General features: G+C 37.7%; 1 protein-coding gene and 1 long non-coding RNA gene across 10 annotated transcripts in view; one reads left to right on the top strand and one right to left on the bottom strand.

Annotated features, from left to right (window-relative positions):
- Tenm1 (teneurin transmembrane protein 1) overlaps positions 1–23,540 on the bottom strand; it is an 875,459-nt gene that overhangs the window by 39,221 nt on the left and 812,698 nt on the right. For all 9 annotated transcript variants that reach the window (XM_070039761.1, XM_070039760.1, XM_070039769.1 and 6 more), the window contains one exon: positions 906–1,272. In XM_070039761.1, coding sequence (XP_069895862.1) covers positions 906–1,272 — 367 coding nt within the window. The remainder of the gene's footprint in view (positions 1–905; positions 1,273–23,540) is intronic.
- Positions 1,042–18,060, top strand: LOC138840079 (uncharacterized). Its single transcript, XR_011376039.1, has 3 exons — positions 1,042–1,248; positions 15,855–16,116; positions 17,979–18,060. It is a non-coding gene; the product is annotated as an uncharacterized lncRNA (long non-coding RNA).

Below are 23,540 nucleotides of genomic sequence, written 5' to 3'. Positions count from 1 at the left end.
TTTTTAAATTATGTTTTATTATCCTTAAGTAGTTGTGCAAAGGAGTTTCAGTTCAACACATCAGTGTACAAGTACAATGCATGTTGATCAAAATCCCCCCTTACCTTATTCTATCCCATCCCTCCCAACCCCATCCTGCTGAGTAATATAGAGTATGGGGTATGGAGTGATTTCTACATCCCAACAATAGATACATCTGCTGACATTTAGAAGACTGCTATGTGAAATACTTATTCCATATTTTGGGAAAAAGGATCATTTTGCCCCTATTTCAATAAAAAGTAAGTAACACTGTGGCGAGAGTTTTAGATTAAAAACAAACAAGCAAACAGAGTATACATCAGACTGGTATCAGGAAAAATTTCCATCATTGTACTGACTTTTGCCCATGTATCTCCAGAACAGTGTGTTCTAAGTTTTTCTGAGTCTCAAAATATACCTGCTTTTAATCTGGAAACCAGTTAGTCACCTAGGAAAAGTATTATTCTGTCCTTAGCTAAATCAGTAAATGTGCCTTTTAAACCTAGTTTTAGGTTTCTTATAGCACAAATAATGTCATGATCTTACATTTGTACAATGATTGTTAACTATTTGAGTCTATTTTTATTATGCTAGTTTATCTTTAGACTGGTAAGGTGATATGACAGGCAGGAGTTTATCTCTATTTAACAAATAAGGCAAATGAGTCAGGAAGAGGTTTTATGATTTTTTTTCCTCTAAGGCTCACTCAGGGAATAAATTGTCAGAGCAACTTTAGGTGATGTGACTCCTAATGCATGGTTTTCTCCACAAGGTCACACTATTGTTTATAAGGAAGCCTTTCGTTTTCCTTTTGAGCTTTCTGATGCACATTTTACTTTTGAAAACAGAGAGGGGGAACTGGTGAATTGCTAAAAAGGTCATACCTGAAAAACAGTCACAGTTGGGATCAATTTTGCAGTCACAGTCAGTGGGGGCACCGGCAATGATGGAGATCTCCCCATTGGTGGTCACTTGCTGAATGCGGTTTACTTTTCTCTCATCTGTTTCAGCGATGAAGAGCAGCCCGCTGTGGGAGACGCTGATGGCTCTAGCTGACTCCAGAGTAGAGTGAATTGCTACCTTGCTGACCAAGAAATGATCGATGCCCGGCACCTGACAGTGAATGGGGCGCCCTGCGATGATCCGCACACGCCTGTTCTCAGAAATTTGCAGCACAATATTGTTATCCAAGACATACAACGAATTGTCCATGGGATTGACTGCAAGGTCTGTTGGCCATTCTAATCGCACCTGGAAAAAGAACAGAACACACACCATTAAGTTACCACATCTTTCTAGATGCAGTTTTACCTTAAAGGAGAAATTGGCTTATTGCTTTCCCCTCCCTCAGATTTCAGCAACATTAGTGTTGTCTAATAGTGGAACAGGGGATCATTAGTGACATGCTCTGGTAAATATATTTATCACCTGTGCCATTTCTAACACAATGCAAAATTTTTCAAAAATTTTAGAGGGATCTTCTAGAGCAATGGTTTTCTGAATGCTGTCAACAGGCCAGCAACAATAGCATCACTTGTGAAATTGTTAGAAATGCAAATGCAAATTCTCAGGCTTCTTCCTAGAACTATTTACCAAGAAACCTTTGGGGTGGGGCCCCAGATATCCTCCTAGGTAATTCTGAGGACTATTGCTCTGGGTGGCTATAATAGACTGGTCTCTCTCACTGTCCTGAGGATGCATAAAAAAGGCAAGTCATAGACACTTTTAGACAAGTTTCTGGAGAAATCAGATGTTACTCTACTCAGTCAACAGCTTTTTAGACAAGAGCTGCCATTCGTATAAATCTAATATGCATCTTGTGGATTATTTAGGTATAGTTCATTGAGTATTGCTTTCCACTCCTACGTTGCTCACTTAGTTTGGCCTGATTTATTCCATATGCCCCCTCACTCAGCTAAGACATTGAATGTTTGCTGAGTAGCATCCCCAGCAAAAGCTTGTTGCTGGGCTTTGGAGATTACAAAATGACTATGATAGAACATCTATCCTCAAATGACTTCAGAAGAACCATTAGCAACTCTTCTCTATGTTATAAGAAAGGGCAACAGTGAGGGTATAAGAGCACTTTACCTGGACAGGATATTATCAGAGAAGTACTTAAATAGGGGCTGAGATGACAAGTAGGGGAGGACAAATGGGGTGGAAATTGAGGAAGAAGTAGAGTTGAGGACAATCTGGGTCCAGGGTAAGACACTACATGGCTCATCTAGGCAACTAGGAAAAAGTTTAGTAAGGCAAATGAGGTGGGAGACCCTGGCCAGGTATTACAGAGTAAATTACATCCTCTCCAAATTAATCTATTAAAATCTTAACCCCCACTGTGTCTGTATTTGACCATAGAGCCTTGATTAATGGTGATCATAAGGGGAAAGGTGCTAATCCAAAGGGACAAATGTTTGCATAATAAGAGAAAGAGATATAAGAAAGGCACATACACTCATGGATAAATATATCAGGATGTGACAAGAAGCTGGGCATCTGAATGCCACAAAGGAGACTCAGGGGAAACCAGATATGTCAACAAGTTGATCTTGGTGTCCCAGCATTCAGACATGTGAGGAAGTAAACTTCTATTGTTTAAACCACTCAGTCTGTGAAATTTGGTTGCAGCAGCCCTAGCAAAGTGATATAGCAGGTAATAGAAGGACGAACACATCCAGTTTTATTCTGGTAACTGTTGAAAGCCACTGAAGAATCTTAAGTAGGCATGACAGTGTCATATTTGGGTTTTAGAAGGTTGTACCAGTTGCTGTTGAGACCACATTGGAGACAGGAAGGGAGCTTGGAGGTTTCTGCAGCAGTTCAGGTAAGAGTTTATGATCCCTGAGCTACGACAATAAATACATGGATAGTAGATGGATGTGAAACATGACAAAGAGAGAGAGGTAAAAAGACTGGTGTGTGTGTGTGTGTGTGTGTGTGTGTGTGTGTGTGTGTTTGTGTGTGTGTGTGTGTGTTGGGCCTTGTCAAGTGTTATGGTAGGCACTGGGGACACATAGACCAACTAAACATTGTTCCACTTTAGTTCCTTTCTGGACACAAGACTTGCCTCAATGTCTGCCCTGACATCTTGATAGTGACTATTTATCCCTGGGCACTTCTCTTAGAGAACTGTGTTCCATGACACTCTTCGCCACTCATTAGTTTTTATTTCTCCCCTTTTAGGTCATATAGAGGCAGAAAGACTAGACAAAATACTAACTGTAATGTAGCTATTCTTTTTGGCTTCTAGTGAAAGCTCTACTAAGGCTTTGTTTTTCTCCTGGAATGCAGAAGACTAGAAACAAGATATGGGCTGTCATTGCATTCCTAAGAGGATTCTGAAAGAGGCCCTACATGTCATCAGTGATGAAGTAGAAAATCACCAGGTCTGAGATCTGAGATAATGCCTTTCTTTTATTTGTGTCTCACAGGGGAAGACAACTGGTGATGTCATCAAAGACAAAGATTGCCTTTGACCTTTTCTATTGTCACACATGGGAGTCTTTGCTCTCTCCTTTGAATATCTCCCAGATACCTAGAAACCTCATCTATCTCCACATTTCTGTGTACCCTCCTCCTCAACCCCCGTATAGACTACCCTTCTCTGGTCAGTACCATGTGTCTCTGACCAGCTAGGAATTTGAGTGCTAATGGGGTATAAAGCTCAGCTAGTGTTAAGCGTGTTCTACAAAGCCTTTCTGATGGAGGCCATTGGATAAACATTAAACAGCAGCTTTAACAGCTCCCAGAGCAGCTTGTGGTGATGTGTTCTTCAGCACGTCTGTGTGAGGCCTTTGCTTGTCAATACCTTGCCACAGAGAGGGAGAGGGAGAAAGAGAGAGAGAGAAAGAGAGAAACAGAGAGAGAGACAGAGACAGAGACACAGAGAGAGACAGAGGGGGGGGACACGAGATGGGGAAGACTCTTCCTGCTGCTGTTGTTGCTGACTTCCTCCCCTGCTTGCCTCTGCATTGGACCTCTCTATACACTATATACATGCTTGCACAGAAACTGTGTGTGTGCACTGGTCCTATAGAGCATCGTCCCCCAGGAAATAAGCTGAGGTTGGATGAGGATGAGGAAATGAATTTATTTCAGTACAACATTCCTATTTCAATAGAGTCTGGTCAGTGACCCAGAAAAAACAAACCTGGCAGAAATGACATTCTAATTATCCCCACTCTGGGAGCTAAGGCCAGGGCAGAGGCCAGGGACAACACACACCTGGCAGGAGCAAGAGAAGGAGCATGTTTCTGACACTGTTCTTAGCAATCAAGGCTGCCTCTGAGATAAAGGCTGGTAGTGGAAAAAAAATAAGCTGTTAAATTCTCTAAGTCACCCACCCTGATTTAAGCCAATACTATTGATGTCATGTTTATTAGGTTTAATATTGCTTCAAAAATACATCAGCTATTGCACCTATTTGTTTTCTTTTCCATCAAATAATCCACCCTCTGGCATTTTCCTGTGACTAAAGTGGTCTTTGGGCTTCTGAGACACATTCTATACCAACTACACAGAATTCCTTTAATTCCCATTTGATTTGGCAGGGCAGCTTGTCTATGAAATCTGCCCAGATGAAAGATGTGTGGCTACTTAGTAGTCAAGGGGCTGCCTTTTCAGAAGATGGACCTTTCCACCTCTTTTAGGTTGTCAGCTCCTTTTATGTCTGTCTGAAGTTAAATACTCCTATTTCCAGATAAATTTTTAAGGAACATGTGCCTTACATTCACAGGGTAGAAATCCAGTATTTACTATTAAGGCACTTTTTTTTAAACAATGAAAGGCAGTTTTTAAACTGATCCTGGCTGTTAAAATGTGCTTCTATCGGCAGGTGCTGGTGGCTCACACCTTTAATCCTAGCTACTCAGGAGCCTGAGATCTAAGGATCATGGTTTGAAAGCAACCCAGGCAGGAAAGTCTGTGAGACTCATTGCCAACTAACCAATAGAAAGCTGAAAGTGATGTTGTGGCTCAAAGTGGTAGAATGTTAGCCTTGAGCACAGAAGCTCAGGGACAGTGCCCAGGCCCTGCGTCCAAGCCTCATTCCAGAACAACAACAACAAAAATTGCATCTATTAGGAGAAGAGATATTCCAGAATTACATGCTACTGAGATGGATTGAAGGTTACCTTGTGAGAACTGCTAGCATTTGACCAAATGTTTTTGGGAGGTGAGGTGGTAGGATAAACACTTCGTTTTGGGATGCGAGTAGAAAGAGCTTGAAGAACAGCAGTGATATTCTATAAACTCTGCTTAGTGTCCCAGCCACAGGCAAACTATTTGGCCTAATTTGTGGTACTTGCCCCACCTTGTAAAAACACATTAATTTATTTGAAATGTCAAAATGTATTTAAATTAGACTAGCGTTAAAGGTCATTGGCATAGCCTCCAGCTGGTGGAATGTGGCCATCTCCCAACAACCTTCCTTGAGAAATAACCCTGGGCAGAAAGGAGTGCGTGGTCCACTTGTCAGCCCTTGTCAGCTCCATGTCTTCCTCTGCTAATTGAAAACGTACCTTGAAGGGAGTGACTTTCAGGTCAAACCAGTCTCATGGTTGGCTTAAAGATCCAGCTAATTCTGACCTAAGTATCAGTTTATAAAGCAGCAGAATCCTACAGGGAAAAATCTATGTGTAAAAGCAATATGCGAATATGAGCCTTTGATTAGACTAAGTTGGAAATTTCCTCAATTACAAACTTAATCCCACACTGTAGATACAAAGCATCATTTGTATACTTGGGGTCTTTATAATTGTTTTGTTCCAAGTTCCCTGCCTTAACTTGTGTGTAACCCTGGGCAAATTAGGTTATTCTGCCGAGCTCTAGATTCCTTCTCTCTAACAAAAGAGGCTAATGATAGTACATACATTAAAATTTTTATGTTACATGATAGGGTGATATAAAGTAGTCAGCCCAGTGTCTGGTACATAGTACTAGATTGTTAGTGGTATTAATATTGATGATGGTTTCATGGTTGCAAATCTTCAGAAGTGGAAGAAACTTAGTCTCACCAATATTCAATGTAGTTCCCTTTCAGTTATCCTTCTACCATTTTCATGATTTTCGCCTTACTCCTATACCAACTACACTGTAATTAATTTAATATTTTTCTTTAGTTATCCTACTTCTTAAATGTGAACAAGTGCTACTCTTTTTATTGAGTTGGTCCAAATCTATAGCACCTATAAAATTACAGGATGACTAATCTGGGCCATTAATAAAACTATTCATAGAGTGTCTGCTAGGTGTCATACAATTTACCCAAGATGATTACTTTATGTGCTTGAGGAAAAAAAAACTCATTTGAGAAAATAACATCCCCATTTTCAGATGTTTTTCTTAGTCCCTATGTTCCTTATTCAGCAGAGTAGACACATTCTTTGCTCTTTTTTCACCACATTAGTCCTGCCCTCTACTTTTGAGTCAACCTAAAGGCTGTTCTTTTTGTCCAAGAAGGTCTTTGCAATCTCTTATCCTCTAGTTCAATGCTTTCTGGGTACTTATGTGCTAAGTACCATTACAAATACAAATAAAACAACGTTCTGCCATTCTTAGCTTAACAGTTAACTGCTAGAAGGCAAATACAGAAATATGTCATTCAATATAGCATGGGGCAGGCATGATACATGTATGTCCAATAAAGAGGAAGGATTCAGACAAGTTTCCTGGAAGGGAAATGTAAACTTAACTTGAAAGATTAATCAAAGATATAGAGAAGGAGCAAAGTGAGATGAGTTATCTCAGCAAAAGAGGCTGAAGGAGCAAAATCACAGCAACATGAAACCACATGAGAGTAGGGAAGTATGATCTAGGATTTCTTAGGCATGGAACAGGATAGTAATTAGTGGCAAATGATGTTCTAAATATTTGTCAGGGACTAGGTCCAGATTTCTCCATGGAGGTACTATTTTCAAGTGGCATCAGTACTGTGCATCTATATGTTGTTCAGTAGAATTATTCATTAGATGCAGGTAGCATCTAGTTTTGACAGTCAAATTGGTACATATCTCTTGAGGGACAAAATGTCACTTGTTGAGAACCATTGGACTAATTCGTGGGAGGCAGTGTATAGGAAGACGTTTAGACTTAAATTATAGCTGTTGTGGGGCCAATGAAGATTTCTGAAGGGAAAAACTGACTAGCAGCAGGAGAATTCATATGGAAGCCATCCATTCATCATATTCATCCATTAGTATATTCTTCCATCCAACCACCTGTCTTCTGAGTTGCTATACAGACAGACAGGCATAGTTTCTGCACTCATGGTACTTGGAGTATGAAACAGTGCTTCTCATACTTTTTTTTTGATTTACAGAGATGTCAGAGAATCTGATGAAAGCTATGTACTCTCTTCCTGTAAGGAAAGCTCAGATATAGAACAGTGAGGGTGTTGTCTAGAACTATGACAATATCATTTGTCTTCTTTGCAATGGAGCAAATAAAAATAAAAATGGAGGAATTTCAAGTTTTGATCTAGAAGTAGAGTAATATAATGTCTTCTACTTTTTTATAGGTATTATCTGTAATAGCTGAACAAAGGGATTTCAATTCAACATCCCAATTTGTGAGTACAATGCATCTTGGTCAATAGTACCCCTTTCATCATTCTCTCCCATCTCTCCCAACAGTACGTACCCTTCTTAGTGCCCTTCAAGAAATAGTTGGCATATATTGGGCCATATTATCTCATGTAAATTTATCAGTCAATTATGAATAATATTTTAATTAATTACTTGGATTCCTCTTATTACTTGTAACAGTATTTGTGACACAACTCTAAACCCAAAACATAATACTTTATTTCCTTCTTTCTGCCAATAAATGTGTTTGTCCTATGCTAGGTACTGAGAATGCAGCTCTAATGAACACATAGTGAGTTCTCCCCTCATGGAGTTTGCAGTCTTTTGCTGACTTCATTTCCTTTATTCCAGTATGTACAAGAGGACAGAAGTAGGATAGTTATGGTATTTTATAATTGCTACCAAGTGCTAATAGCTTCTTTCCCCAACATTCAACCGAGTTGAGAAACCAATTGTTTCTCAAAAGGTCTTACCTCCCTACCCAAACATGACACTTCTAAATCTCTCTCCTTCAGAATCTTTGGAGTCATGTGGCCCATTTAAAAAGTCCCTACTAAGTTCTGATCTCTGTAAGAATTTTCAGGAAGTATATGATTATCTCTTATGCACTATGCTAGCCCTGGGGAAGATATAGAGATCGGAGTGAATGTTCTCTGCCAGGTGTTCTGGCAGCACCACATTATATTTCCCATGCTTCTAAAAACTGACATCTCCAGATTGTTAGCATCATTTTTGTCAGTTTTCAAATGGCCTTCTCATTTCTTGACATTGATACTGTCTGAGCCTCTTCAAATTTATAAAAGAGGGAAAAGGCTGTCTGGAGAAAGTTTAGTATTTTGTACTTGAAAAGCACGATGACACTTTTGAAAGTGATGGCCTCTATTGATCTTGCTTTAAGAATTGTGGAAATTATTAGAAGATGAAATACATCAGATTACATGGCCTTGTCAATAGGTAAATCATTTGCCATTATCTCAGATCCACACTCTTGTGTAACTCTGCATAATGGATAGAGCATTTGAAGACCTTCTCTACCTTTGGTCAAATGCATTAGCACAGTTTGTCTCTATGGCTGTTCAATGAGAAAACTAGACACTTTTGCTGTGTTATTCCTTGCAAATGAATAGCTACTATCAGTCTAATCAAGAGGTGTAATTGGCTTACACTTTAGAATTATATGATTGCAGAGTATATACATTAAATAGCATTCAAATATTTTGGAAGTAGAGAAAGCAAAGCAAAGTAAAATAAAACTCAATAAAGCAAAAAACCCACCTCACAAGCAATCTCAGTATATTTCATTTTCTAATAATTTCTACTTTTTATAAAAAAAGATTATTAAGGGTTATTACTCTTTTATGTGTCATTGTGCTTTCCCATAACAGAAAATCAATGTTCTTTGGGTGAGATTTCTTTCTTCTTTATAAATTTGAAGAAACTCAGCCAGACTAGAACCAAAATAAAATATGAAAATTGTGATTGTACATTGCCTGTGGTAGAAACCCATAATTCTAGGCCTATTCTATTATTTGTTCATTATTTCTTCCGTAACAATAGGAGGACAAAAGCTTTATCTGGTCATACAGATGTTTGAATAAAAGACATTTTCCAATTATTAGTATCTATGTGATAAAATTCCAGGCATTATATGATCTAAGAGGAAGTGTGGAAGTATCCACCTGCTTGAAAACAGTGGAAATCAACTAGAAGAAGCCTCTTTTTGCTCTTCCTTCCATTCTGCAATACAGATACAGTAGTGAGAGTTTTAGCAGACATCTTGGGCTTCAAGGTTGCCTCAAAAATGGAAGTTATATGCTAGGATGGCAACAGGAGCCTGCATCCTAGGTGATAAGGTGGAGCTTCCAATTTGATCCTAAACTATACACAGACTCTGGCTGCTTTCTTGCTTACATCTATACTTCGTTGAGGTTTTTTGTTATTGTAGGTTGAATCAAAACAAAGCTGTTAGGCTTTCTATTTTAATTGAAGCTTATGGATAATAGCATTATATTTGGACTGGTTAATAAATTTCTGGTTTTACATCTCTGAATGAATCACTCATGTTGCAAGGTTAAATTAAACTAAAATCAATGAAGATCTGAAAGTCACTGTGACAAAGGTCACCAGGGAAATATTTTAATATTCTTCTTGTAATTTATATTTTTAGGCCAGGTCTGGGGCTTGAACTCAGGGCATGGGTGCTATCCTTGAGAGTTTTTTTTTCTTAAAGCTAGTACTTTATCCCTTGAGCCACAGCTCCACTTCTGACTTTTGGATAGCTAATTGAAGATAAAAGTCTCTTGGACTTTCCTGTCTGGGCTGTCTTTAATTCATGATCCTCAGATATCAGTCTCCCCAGTAGCTAGGATTACTGGATTACATTTTATGTACATAAAATTTGTACATATTAGTGGGGTACGATGTAAAGTTTATATAAGTGTGCATATTGCATAATGTTTAAATCAGGTTAAACATATTTACCTCTTCAAATATTTATCACTTTTTATAGTAGCATTTAAAAATCCTATCATGTAGTTCTTGTTTTGAAATACATAGTACATTATTGTTATCTCAATTTACCATACTGTGCTATAGCAACTATGACTTCTTATTCTTATGTATCTATAACTGCCTCTTGATGAACTTTTCCCTATCCTTTCCTCCCTCTTACTTTCCAAGTCTCTGGCAACCATCATTCTACTCACAACTTCTGTGGGATCAGCTTTTTTATATTCCATATATGTGAGAGATCATTTTGTACTTGTCTTTCTGTGTCTAATTCCACTTTAGATAATGATCTCAAATTCCATCCATGTTTTCGGACAGCTCTTGGTTAAGAGGGTGACTAATTGCTTAAACTCAGTGATTAACCTCAAGCATTCTTGAATACACAGGGCTCCATCTCCGGGCACTTGAAGTTGCTTTTCCAGCTCCAGGACTCTCTCATATACTGGGCTTCTCCATTATCATACGAATACTTGTTTGCCTTCCTATGTCTTCCACCAGGTCTATGAGTCCTCAAGGGCAAAGAGAACTCATTCATTTTTATATTCCCAGTATCTAGTATTACTGTTGGCAAATGTTGAGTGACAACATTAATGCTTCATTGACTGTAAGAATTTCAGAGCAAGAAAACGCAAAGTGTAACATGCAAAGAGATTCTAAGTAAAACTACTTTCATCAACAGAATTCGGGGTTGCAGAAGTTCACTGATATTACGTTGGATCTGCACTAATCCCTCAGTTTTCAGAAGTGTTTTTCCTACTCCTTCCATATTTTAACTTGTCTAAAATGACTGTGTATCTATCTTACAATCAATGCATACTATTAGTGGAACATTCTGTCCCATCACCCAAGTTACCAAAGTAATGCCATCTTTTACCCTATGGTATCTTAGAATGGAGGAAATATGATAAAGAGACTGGGAACTTCTGAGTCTCTTTCAGAAGGTCTACAAGATGAAAGCTATTAAAATATTTTACCTTTTATATTTGCTTATGTGTGTATAGTGGAGTTTCCCCAAGACTATCTGGGGCTACTATATATCCTTAGATCAATAAATTCACTCTAAATTAATTTCTAATATGGTAAATAGTTACACTAAAAAAGCCCACACAAATTAAAGCTCTCTGAGATCCCCAATAATTTTTAGGAATTCAAAGGAGTTATGAAACCTAACAGCTTGAGAATGGCTATTCTAGAAGAAAGAAATAGTCAAATAAGATATTCTATTACCAAAAGGTTTCATTCATACTCATTAAGGAAAAAATTTATGCATTTCTTAGAAGATGGTTCCTGGGGGCCATACGCCCTGTCCAAAAGCATACTGATGGAATACCTGACAACCCTCACTTCCTCTAGAGATTCAAAGTCTGATGAGTGCTATAAAAGTTTGTTCTTTCAGGCTCCCTTAGAACAATCAGCACGTACATACTCCCTATGAGTCTGCTATATAATTGCCACTACCTCATCTTAATAACAGGCATAATTGCTCTGAGTTTCCGTCGACCCTTTCTTGTATCTCCTTTCTGAAGCCTCAATTTTGGAAATGGCACTTGTGAATACACAGAATGTTTAACCACTTCCAGTTTTCAATTTACAGTCAAAGTCGTCTATCAGCAGGAGATGAAGGCCCAGTGTGAAAACTACAGAATGTCCTTCAGACTCCACAGCTAATTTGTTTGTAAATTTGATTGTTATTGTAAGAAGAACATATTGTACAATGATGCTACTTACATGACACTGCTTGCCAATTTACTATTTGTATCTCTGTATCTTGGATTTTTATCATTAGAGCCAAAGAAGTTAACCCTTTCAGCACTTCTGGAGATAGGAAGAGTAACATGAAAGTTTTACTGTTTTCTATTTGAGTATCTATTTCAATTTAATTGTATAGATACTTAGGAAATACCTACTGTATATTCAGTTCTGTAAAGGATAAAGACATGGAAGGACAGGCAAGTAGAGAAGAGTCTAAGGTAATATGACATCGCTCATGACATGGTCTCATCAGACCATGATTTCTGCTGTAATTCAGACTAAGGAGAGGATCACTGTGGATTGTCTTGCTGTGCAGACTTTTGACTTTCTGCTTGCATAGATACCAGGGACTTACAAGAAGTCCCTAAAATCATTCTGTAGTGTTTTCCTCCTAAGAAGTTGAAGAAACCTGTCTGCTGCAGGTTGTTAATATTGTAGTATTAGCTCGACAGGGTAGACCAGTCTTTCAATTCCCTTTGGCACCTAAAGCAATTTACAGACCAGAAGTATGGCTGCATGGCTTTTTATGAAATGGTCTGATTTCATTGATCAGCCACTCTAAGATTATGTTTTCATGTTGTGGCTACTGCTAACCATTCTTCCTGGTATAGTATTTCATGAAGAAATTATTAAAACATTTACCATGGAGATGTTATACATGGTTATGAATGGGAACAGAAGCCTTATAACTCATGATTGTTCTACTCAGAAGTTCACTGGATTAGAATTGGACTAGAATTCTACAGATTGTCACTCTCATCTGAACTCTGTGAAGTTTCCAAATGATAAGGACCCTAAATAACAGGAGGTGGTCTAATGAATATTAGAGGGAAAAAATAACTGGGGTATTTTCACTAGGCCTCCAGTGTGGTTCTAGGGTTGATCTACTACTTCCCCAGGTGAGCTTCAAAAATGGACACACTTGATGGCCTAGCTCAGGCTTCTTGCTTCCAGAATTTTGGAGATAGGCCATGTGACTCCCCTACAAGGTGTACAGAATCAGTTAGGGAAACATTGAGGATACAGACTTGAACCTGAACTAATGCAGAAAATGATGATGAATACTGAATACTTGAGTTTCCATAAGAGGAGAGTCAAAATCATCCTCATAAACATGGGGAGTGGCTTTGGTTGAGGTCTTCTAATCACAGCTTCTTATGAATTCTCTAAAGTTGAAATCCTCTGTGGCAAACAGTCCATTCTAATTAATGTTTCATCCAAACAGTAAGCATATCTGAGTGATTCCAGGAGCAACAATGACATGAAAAATCTGACACCTCATGGAACAGTATTTAGTTATTAAGCTGCTTTCTTACAGCTCCAAACTTACTCTTTAAAGGCATTGTTTTGGGTTGTTGCAATTGGGACACTAAGATCTCTCTTTTTTTTTTCGTTTACCAGTTAGATTTTGATAGGTCCTGACAATATGGGAAATGAAGGAATTCTAGGAGGCTAGACAAGTGAGAAGGGATTTGCGCCTTCCTGCTTGTTTTCTGTTCCTGTCAACCTCATTGTTACAGTAAGCCTTCATTCTGCCAGCAGTAACTGGCTGCATTTTCCAGCTAATTTGAATACGATGAGTATCAGTCATAATCATAATGTTTCCTCAGAGGTACCAGATTATTACAAGAAGAATATTGTTATTATAAGAAGGCTGATGTCCTCTTCTTAGAAGAACATTATCCTACCTCCATGGTGCAAGGTTTCTAGGTTCTGACAATCCCAAACTCTTCCCTTTGTTGCCCAAACCTAGAGGTGCTGACCACTTTCTGAAGATAGCCTTTCTTTTGCTAAACCCCCTAATATCTGTGCAAACCATTTCCTATATTAAATCCCATTTTCTGTTTTGCTCAATGGATTTTGACTAGCATTTATTGCATGAACCCAGAAGAATTATATATATTATTGGAGGTCAGTGGATACAGCAAAGTACTGATGGTAAAACTACTATAGCTGAACAAGAACTAGTAAGGGCTTCCTTTACATCTCTGTTGGACTAGGCACTTCCTAAATACTATGTAATTGCCATGCACTTAAATTAACTTACTGAGCATGGATGTTATGGAGTTACTGGTGATTGACTTTAAGTAGACCTCTTCAGTGCTCTGAAAATGCCATGATGATGCTATCACACATTGGACACTTTGATTCTTTGTATAAGCATACTTTCATGGGGGATCATGCACTTGTCCCATATGACTTGTGCAGTCATGAGTCTGTACTGAATTATTCATAAGGTTTACTCACAACAGCTTTTCCTGTGTTCAGAATTTATAAACGCTAATGCATTGGATATCTACTATGACATTTCTTTTATATTCCCACTTGGTAGTTTCCTTGTCAGACATTAAGATTGCTTCTTCAGAATCATTCTCTTCTGAATTTGGGCATTGGAAGAGTATTCTGAAGTGGATCAAGTGAATGCATAAGAGTGCATCACAGGATAAACACTTCTCAACAAGAATAGCCTATTACTAAATGTTTTATATGCTCCTGTGTTTACTTCTTGAGGTATATTTTTCACACAAACAAGTGGCAAGTGGTCTTCTTCCTAGATGGAGTAAGCACCATCTTTAAATTGTATTTCCTTTTGATAAAGAAGTGCTGGCACTGATTTGTGTACCTTCCCCTCCCATAGTTAATAGGGAATTGGGATATGTGTAAAGGTATAATAAGAAATATATTTAGGTCAATTGCTTATGATAGGACTATGCCAAGGATGTTTTCCTAAACCCTCTAGACCCTAACCACTGAATTTACCAACCAAGTATTTTTATGGATTACAGAGCTTTGGGGTCATCTCAGGTCATGGAGCATGCTGAGCAAAATGTGTGGAAGAATGAATGCTTCAAAAGTAGTTTGCAAGCTTTGCATCTTGTGACTCTTCCTGAAATTTGAAGATGCTTTTCCTCTGGTGCTTAATAGTTTTAATAAGAGCTAACGTGCCATTGTCCTTTGTATGGAAAGAGGACACTGCTGAGGGAGTTTTATTTATGTGATAAATTACGTTTTCGATAAAGCATTGAGCACGGTACTTGACTTTTATTTTAAGGCTCCTGACAGCTCTGGCTATTTGCTTGTGTGCAGAGATTTCAGCAGAATTTGGATATGGTGGAGTTGAAGATGTTAGCCTGCTGTTTTCTCCCTCTTATATAAACAACTTGAGCTGTCACTTTGGAGACAGCAATGTAAATACCTCTGATAACAGGTTGTTATATTAGATTTTAGTGATTGTGATTTTTTACCTAACAGATGTGGACCTAAAAATACAGTTAAAAAGAATTCAATTGAATTTAGAAAATATTAAGGAACGCTGGGGATAAACTTATTGCACGTTTTGCCTCAGTTTATCACCTTCTTAAATTTGGATTTTTATATATTTGATTAAAGAAAAACCTCATAGACATATTTACAACTTTAATATCTTGATAAAATAGAAAAGTCACATTACTGGCTCACATCTGTAATCCTAGCTACTCAGGAAGCTGAGATCTGAGGATTGAAGTTTGAAACCAGCTTGGGCAGGAAACTCTAATTGACCAGCACAAACCTGGAAGTGAGTTGTGGCTCATGTGGTATAGTATGAGCCTTGAGAAAAAGAAGCGTAGAGACAGACAATGATGAGGCCCTGAGTTCAAGCCTAGGAAAGGCACATACATGCACGTGTGCGCGCGCGCGTGCGCGCACACACACACACACACACGGAAAAGTCATTAGAGATGAAGGGATTCATAGACTAAACTTGTTTCAAAATCCCAGTATACTGTTTTCTTCCCATGATACATTGGTTTCACATGTTTCATTTGGGGTTTACATTAAGCTGGGAACATTTTTGTTTTGTCTTGGGAGAATCATATTCTTCATATTGACCTAGATAAACTATGTTCTCTATTACCTACCATAATATTTTGTTTAGTGGAACTGACTCACCTAGAAGGGCTCTTGGCCACACTGAATATAATACTCATTTTTCCTTCCTGATTTCAGGGGTAGAAGATGATTTTAAATCTCATATTTAGAGATGTACAAAAGTGACACTACATTCCAGCCTAAGTTCTGCAATCAGCATGTAACTTCTTGAAAATAGAAAGTAAATGAAGGTTTTGAGGCAACACTCAATGACTATCATGAACTAGATGGAGCTTCACATCAGCATTAGGGAAATGAAATATTCTGTGAAGGTCAAAGCAGGTTACAACCAGTCCTTGGAGCACATGTTTTCTACAGCTTACCAAATGCACATACACAGGTATGCTTCTCTGCAAAAAGTACACGGCTGTGAAAATTACTTTTTCTAGATCCTTCTTATTCCCAATCTATAAATTATGAGTTCATTTTTCTGTTTTGTGATTGCAAAGTCAAATGCTACTGATATTGGTACTGCTACTATTGTTACTACTCCTATGCTACTAGTAATAATATTCTATTGAACACTTATGAACCATTTTGCTAAGTGATTTCTGCATATCACCTCATGGAATCTTCATACCCTCACTATGAAAACGGTAGCAATATCATCCTCATTTGTACATGAAACATTGCTGATGATAAAGAATTCCCCCCTGCCCAGTGGCCTACATTAATTGTGAATCCAGTTTGGTATAATTTGTGGAGGGGAAGGGAAAAAACAAAGTGTTTAAATAGGGATACAGGTGGACCCATTGCAACAATGAGATGTACAAGACGTTATATCGAAAAATGACCTTTACAACTTTGGTGGAGGTGGGGGGGTGGGGAGGGGTGGGAGGATGGGGGGAGATGGGAGGGCAGGGATGGTAAGGGGAAACAAAGGAGGAGGCAAAAATGCTTGATAAGAAATGTACTCATTTCCTGAACCTACAGACCTATAGCCATCTAATCTTCGATAAGGAAGCTAAAACAATAGAATGGAAGAAAGACAGCCTCTTCAGTAAATGGTGCTGGCAAAATTGGTTAACTACATGTAGAAAACTAAAGCTAGATCCTTATATATCACCCTGCACCAGAATCAACTCCAAATGGATCAAAGACCTTGAACTCAAAGCAGACACTCTGAAAACATTACAGGATGGAATAGGAGAAACCCTAGGTCTCCTTGGCTCAGGCCGAAATTTTCTGAATAGAGACCCGGAAGCACAACAAATCAAAGAAAGGTTGGACAAATGGGATTGCATAAGGTTGCAGAGCTTCTGCAGGGCAAATGACATAGCTAGCAAGATCAATAGAAAGCCCACCGATTGGGAGAAGATCTTTACTAGCCATACAACGGACAAGGGTCTCATATCTAAAATATACTTGGAACTCAAAAAATTAAACCACCCAACAACAAATCCTCAAAGAAACAACTGCCCAATAAATAAGTGGGCGAAAGACTTAAAGAGAAGCTTCTCTGAAGAAGAAAGAAGGATGGCCAATAGACACATGAAGAAATATTCAATATCCCTAGCCATAAAAGAAATGCAAATCAAAACAACATTGAGATATCACCTCACTCCAGTTAGAACAGCAAAAATCAAGAACTCTAACAACAACAGATGCTGGAGGGGATGTGGACAGAAAGGAACCTTACTTCATTGTTGGTGGGAATGTAAACTTGTTCAACCACTTTGGAAAGCAGTGTGGAGGTTCCTCAAAAGACTTCACATAGATCTCCCCTATGATCCAGCAATCCCACTTTTGGGCATTTACCCAAATGTTTACAAACAAGACCACACTAAAGCTACCAGCACAACTATGTTTATTGCAGCATTATTTACCATAGCTAAGATATGGAACCAACCCAGATGCCCCTCAGTAGATGAATGGATCAAGAAAATGTGGTATATATACACAATGGAATTCTATGCCTCCATCAGAAAGAATGACATTTCCCCATTTGTTAGGAAATGGAAAGGTTTGGAAAAAATTATATTAAGTGAAGTAAGCCAGGCCCAAAGAAGCATAGGTCCCATGGTTTCCCTTATTTGCAATATCTAGTATAGGTATGAGTCAAGCGGAAAAGGTCAGATAATGTGATGTTAGGAAAATGAACCCTTAAATATGTATTTTAATGTTTTCGTTTCTTTCATGCATGTGTTTCTAACGCATTTATAAAATTATTTCTTTGTTGCTTTGTATGTCCCTCCCCCACAGTGTAACCCCCGCTTTCACTATATTTGATGTCAGTATAACATGTGGAGGAGATGGGGACAAACAAGTCGTTTAAGGATTCAGGTGGACCTGTTGCAACAATGAGAAGTACAAAATGTCATGTCAAAACCAACTTTACAATGTCGGTGTGGGGGGGGGGAGGGGGGTATAATTGGGTGGGGGGAGGGGGGAGGCTGGGAAGGGAGGTGAAGGGTAAACAAAGGAGGAGGCTGCAATGCTTGGTAAGAAATGTATGCATTATCCTGCCCATGTAATTGTAGCCCCTCTGTACAGTATGTTCTCAAATAAAATAAAATTAAATTAAAAAAAAAACAAAAAAACAACAACAAAAAAAAGAAAGTATTTGAAAAACTCAAAAAAAAAAAAAAAAAGAAATGTACTCATTTCCTTGCTCATGTAATTGTAACTCTTCTGTATGGTATTTTCACAATAAAAAACATTAATAAAAAGAAAGAAATTCCTATTCTTTATATAGAAAAAAGAAATTAGGCAGTCCGTTTTCCCAATCACAATGCTTCATGGATTTTCTATATTTGTAGAACTATGAAGAAGAGTCTAGCTTAGACCTGACTCTCTGTTCCTTCCTTGCATCATCTATTAAAGGATTAGAGAAAGGTTTAGTAATCCTTCACAGTCCCAGAAGGTGTTTCTTTTTCTGCATATGACAGAGCCAGGAGACCAGGTCTGGGCTGAATAAGCAATAAATAACATTATCCAGGAATGTATTTAAATTAGACACTGACAATGACAGATATTGCAAAATCAGAATAACCACCTTGTAGGCTTATTTTGTTCTTGTGTCCTCCCATTTTAGCAAGTGTATGATGAATCAACAGAAAATATTTCCTGAAGATGCCAATTAGCATCTTACGTCATGCCCTATATTTGTAAAGCACTTTATACTTTCCCAAGTGCTTTCACATTAAAATAGAGAGGCCTCTTAATCAACAATTGGGTAATTCATTGAATTAGGCTTCATAAGGATGAATAATTAACCGTGTCTAAAATTCTAGTTTCAGTTTTTAAAGTGTTGTGCTGAATTTGAAATGATAGAGAAACCTCTTCTGGGTCAAGAAGTAGACAAAAATGATTGATTTTTTTTTCTATCTTATATTTCAGAGGAGAGGAGAATGAGTGATTCACAAAGAGTTATTATCATGCAATTTTCAGATCTTCCATTTATGGTTGAGTAATTGCAAAGCCACTGGGAACTCTTAAAGAAAAGTTTTAACCTGGTTTTTGGTGAAGATGTAAAACCAGAGTCTGCCATCTTAGAGCCATAACAGCATAATGGGATTGCTATGTAGTTTGAGGTTTGTATTATGTGTCTATGTAACTAGTGTGGCAAATGAACACACGAAAGTCAAAGTTATATGCAATGTCATGTGGTCTCTTGGTTTAATCTAATAATCTACAGTTAGAAATACCTTTTAAAAGTTTCTGTTATTAGACAAAAGTTGCATATACCTGTAATACTAGCACTCAGAAAAATGAGGTAGGAGGATTACAAGTTTGAGGCTAGCCTCAGTTATGTAATGACTTTGAGGTCAGCCTGGGCAATTTAGTGGTACAGACAGACAAGGAGGTCCTTCCATACATATTTTGGTTGTGACAGGTGACTTAGTGCATGTGGTACAAATGAATAGAGAAGTATGTTATTGATTTATGTACTTATCTTTTTGGACTCTGGGAATAACCAGTTGATGAGCAGTTAGTTTTTTCCCCTATTGCTTTTTTTCCCCAGTACTAAGGTTTGGACTCATGGGCCTCACACTTGCTCAACTTTCTTATTTACAGATACCACACTACCACTTATGCTATAATTCCAGACTATCTTTTTCCTCTATTATTATCTAGACATGCTAATATTGAATGAAAAGAAATTAGTATGGTATTACTTTTAATGCCATCTGATCCATTGCTTAATGTAAGCCATTATTAAATAATATTCAACTGTTTAGATTAGCCATAACCAATTGGAATGGAGTATGTGTTTTGGACCAGGGACATAAAATAACCTTTTGATTCCTTTCTATAACTCCCTAGTCCTCATTAATTTGCTGTTTGATCATTTCTCCACAATCTAATATTCTCTTATCAGGTTTTCTATCTTTTGTTTTGTCTCACCTAGCTGTGTCTGTTGCTTACTTATGTGGCTGGCCACTCGTGTCTCCAGATATTTCAGACACCTTCGTTTCATCATCCTTGCATGGTATTGACCTGAAACTCATTTTTCTCCTGCCATGTATGCCTCTTTTTGTATTTTCTGGAGGTGGCCCCAGACATTTTCTTTGCATTGAGAGTGAGCTCAGCTCCATGGTTATTGAAACATTGAGAGGGTGTGGTGGGGGTGGAGGTGGTGAGATTTTCATCCCAGTGGCAAGAACTTTTAAAATAAACTTTCTTTTTTTCCCCCTGGGAGATCCCTTTATTCCAGCAAACTTATTATAATTCAGATTTTCTTGATTCCCTACAGAGCTTCACAAAACTCAGAAGTCTGTCCCTGCAGGGAATTTCACTTATAATGGCCTTCATTTGAAAGATCTAATTCTGTTCTCTTTCAGTGTGCACATGGGAGAGTGATGGAAGTGCACAAAGAAAGGCAAGTCACCCCTGAAAAACTTCACTTTCAGTAGCATTGGTATCACATTCATAGCACTGGTGAGGACATTCTTGAGATATGATAGGGTTTGAGAGGATAGGATAGGAGAGAAAAAGAGAGATAGTAAGGGGAAAATATGTTTTTTCCTCATAAACTGTTTTTTTCTTTTTTTGTCTCCTGAGATTGCTGTAACTTTTCATGATTTGATGTTATTTTATATGTATCTTTATTTTTAATAACTTTATTATTGTGAAAATACTATACAGGGGGTTACAGTTACATGAGCAAGGTAATGAGTACATTTTTTATCCAGCATAGTTTCCTCCTCCTTTGTTTCTGCCCTAGCACCCCTTCCCTCCAACCTCGAAAACTACACTACCCCCCACCGCCGCTTAAATTGTAAAGTTTGTTTTTCAACATAGTGTCTTGTATATTTCACAACCGAAAGTGCTGGATCCACTTGCCCTAACTCACACTGACATGAAAAAAAGAGGCTTTATCATTTCACTTTTATCCAGTTGCAGCTAATTTGTGGCTTGCAAAAACTTCTAAGGAGAAGAAAAAATTGCTTTTTCAGTTATGTAGAGATAGAAGACAATGAAGGGGGCAGAAGTCAACTACATGGGGCAGGTGATAAAATGCTGATGGATGAGACAGAGGGGAAAGCTTTGTTTTCTCAGTTAAGGAAAATGGCCACAGAGTATTGACTCAAAGTTACCAAAGCCCAAGAGGAGTTAAGTATCTAACTTGTTCAACGGAGTTGAAGTTTACGGCCCTGAAGAACTACCTCTCATAGGGAACTTGTAAATGCATTTTTAGAACCAGTATTTTTACAATAACTGAGTAATATGGGTAGTTGATGATGTGTTGGCAGATTAGAAATGGTTAAACATAGCTCTAATTTTAAGAATAATAAAAAATGTGCCCTACAAACTGCAGGGAGGGGGCATGATTCAGAAAAGATCCTTGAATGTATTCATAATCAGTTGTCTCTGACCTTGAGGAAGAGGTGCTTATGGATACTATGCCTATAAACAGATTTTGTCAAGAAGTTCTCATTTCCTTTTAAACTAAATTGAAGATGATATCTATGAAGATAGTGGCTTTCATAGCTGTTTGGACTATGGCTCACACTCAGAAATATATATGACACTATTATCAAGTTGAAAAAAATTGTTAAGAACTAATACCCTTACTATATGATAACATTCTCAATTATTTTTTGGTTCTGGTTCTGGGGATTGAACTCTGGGCCTTGGTGTTGTCTCAGATCTTTAGTTGCTCAAGTTTAGCACTCTACCACTTGAGCCACAGCTCTACATCTGGCTTTTTGGTGGTTAATTGGAAATAAGAGTCTCACAGACTTTTTCCCTGTGCTAGGTTTGAACCACAGTCCTAAGATCACACCTTCTTGAGTAGCTAGTATTACAAGCATGAGTCACCAGCCCCCCAGCTATTGTTTAATTTTTAGTGTTCATCATAGGTCATTACAATGATTACCTATGAATCATAACTTGCAAGAAATAGTTCAAACAGATAGGACCATAATCTAAAAGATAACTATTCTGATGATACTACAATTGTATCTTGGTCCATTCATGAGTTTATCATGGATGAAGATAAGGAAGATACACATCAAATCTACAGGTGATACAAGGCTAGGAATGATAGTGAAGACATTGGATAATAGCAAATGAATACAAAAAGTGGAGTTATCCAAGTGCTATGGAATTAAACATAGACTAATATAAGACACTGGAGTATGATGTAACATAATCACCTTGTATAAGTACAAGTTAAGGAAAAAGGGACGTGAGATATGAGAGTCTTTTGGAATCAGATTATATGCCAAAAGTGTCACATTGTGAAAAAAAATCCACTTCAATTTAATTGTGGTTTACTAGCTTTTGGTTTTTATTTGTTCCCATTTTGCAGAAACATCTTGGGATATCTCATAAGAGTAGAGTGAGTCTCAATAATGACTTGTTGGGATGCCACTTGTTTGAATTGTTTTATACCTGTTTTGTAAATTAGGACTTACTTTGATGTAAATTTTGTGTGGCTAACGTCTTTTTTGTTTGTGAAAATATCGTACAGAAGGGTTACAATTACATGAGCAAGGTAATGAGTACATTTCTTATCAAGCATTGTTTGGAAGAAAATAAGGTAGAGTTGTGATAGTCCCCATTCTACTTCTGAATCATCACAGCACCCTGGGTTAATTCATCCACTTTTGAAAGCCACCTTTTCTAAGACATACAGAAAAATGGTTCAAAAGAGTGAGGAGAATGATGAAGTAACTCCAAATTTTGCCAGTGAAGTACCATTAAATGACTTTTGGATATGACTGTGGAAAAGGCAAATTGATTGTCCAGGTTCAAATTCTAATTCTATCACTTATTAGTGGCCTTAATCAAATTACACGATCCTTTTGAATCATCTTATGTTTATTAAAATAAATGTCTATTTTAGAAAATAATGCTTATCTTAGAAAAATTGGGTTAAGATTCAATAAAATAATGTATGAAAGAATCCAGTATAGTGTATGACTCATTAGCACATTAATTTCATAGAAAATGGATTGCATATATAACTCAGTCTGAAGAGTTGCAGTAAAACTGGGTGGTAAAAATTAAAAGAAGTAAAATGTTAAAGGTAAAGAATTCCCACAAGAGCTTTCTATCAATCAGATGCATTCAAAGATGGAAGGAGCCCTCTGAGTGGGTGAAGTTACAAGTTTCTTATAATCACAAGAAGCATTTGAGGAATGGTTGGGTTGTTACTATGTGATGGAAAAATTCTGCATGAAATAGCTGTCAAAAGGATTCCTAGCAAACTAGCTTACTTGATTAAATATACTCAGCATGGTTTGTTCCTCCAGAGACTCAGTTACTTTCCTTCCTTTATATCCATGGAGGATTGCTTGGCACCCAAATTACAAA

This window comes from Dipodomys merriami, unplaced genomic scaffold (genome assembly GCF_024711535.1).
Source record: "Dipodomys merriami isolate MVZ:Mamm:240054 unplaced genomic scaffold, mDipMer1.0.p SCAF_3, whole genome shotgun sequence".
Classification (NCBI taxonomy): domain Eukaryota; kingdom Metazoa; phylum Chordata; class Mammalia; order Rodentia; family Heteromyidae; genus Dipodomys; species Dipodomys merriami.
Note: the sequence above shows the minus strand (reverse complement) of the source record. Positions and strands in the feature narration are given on the sequence as shown.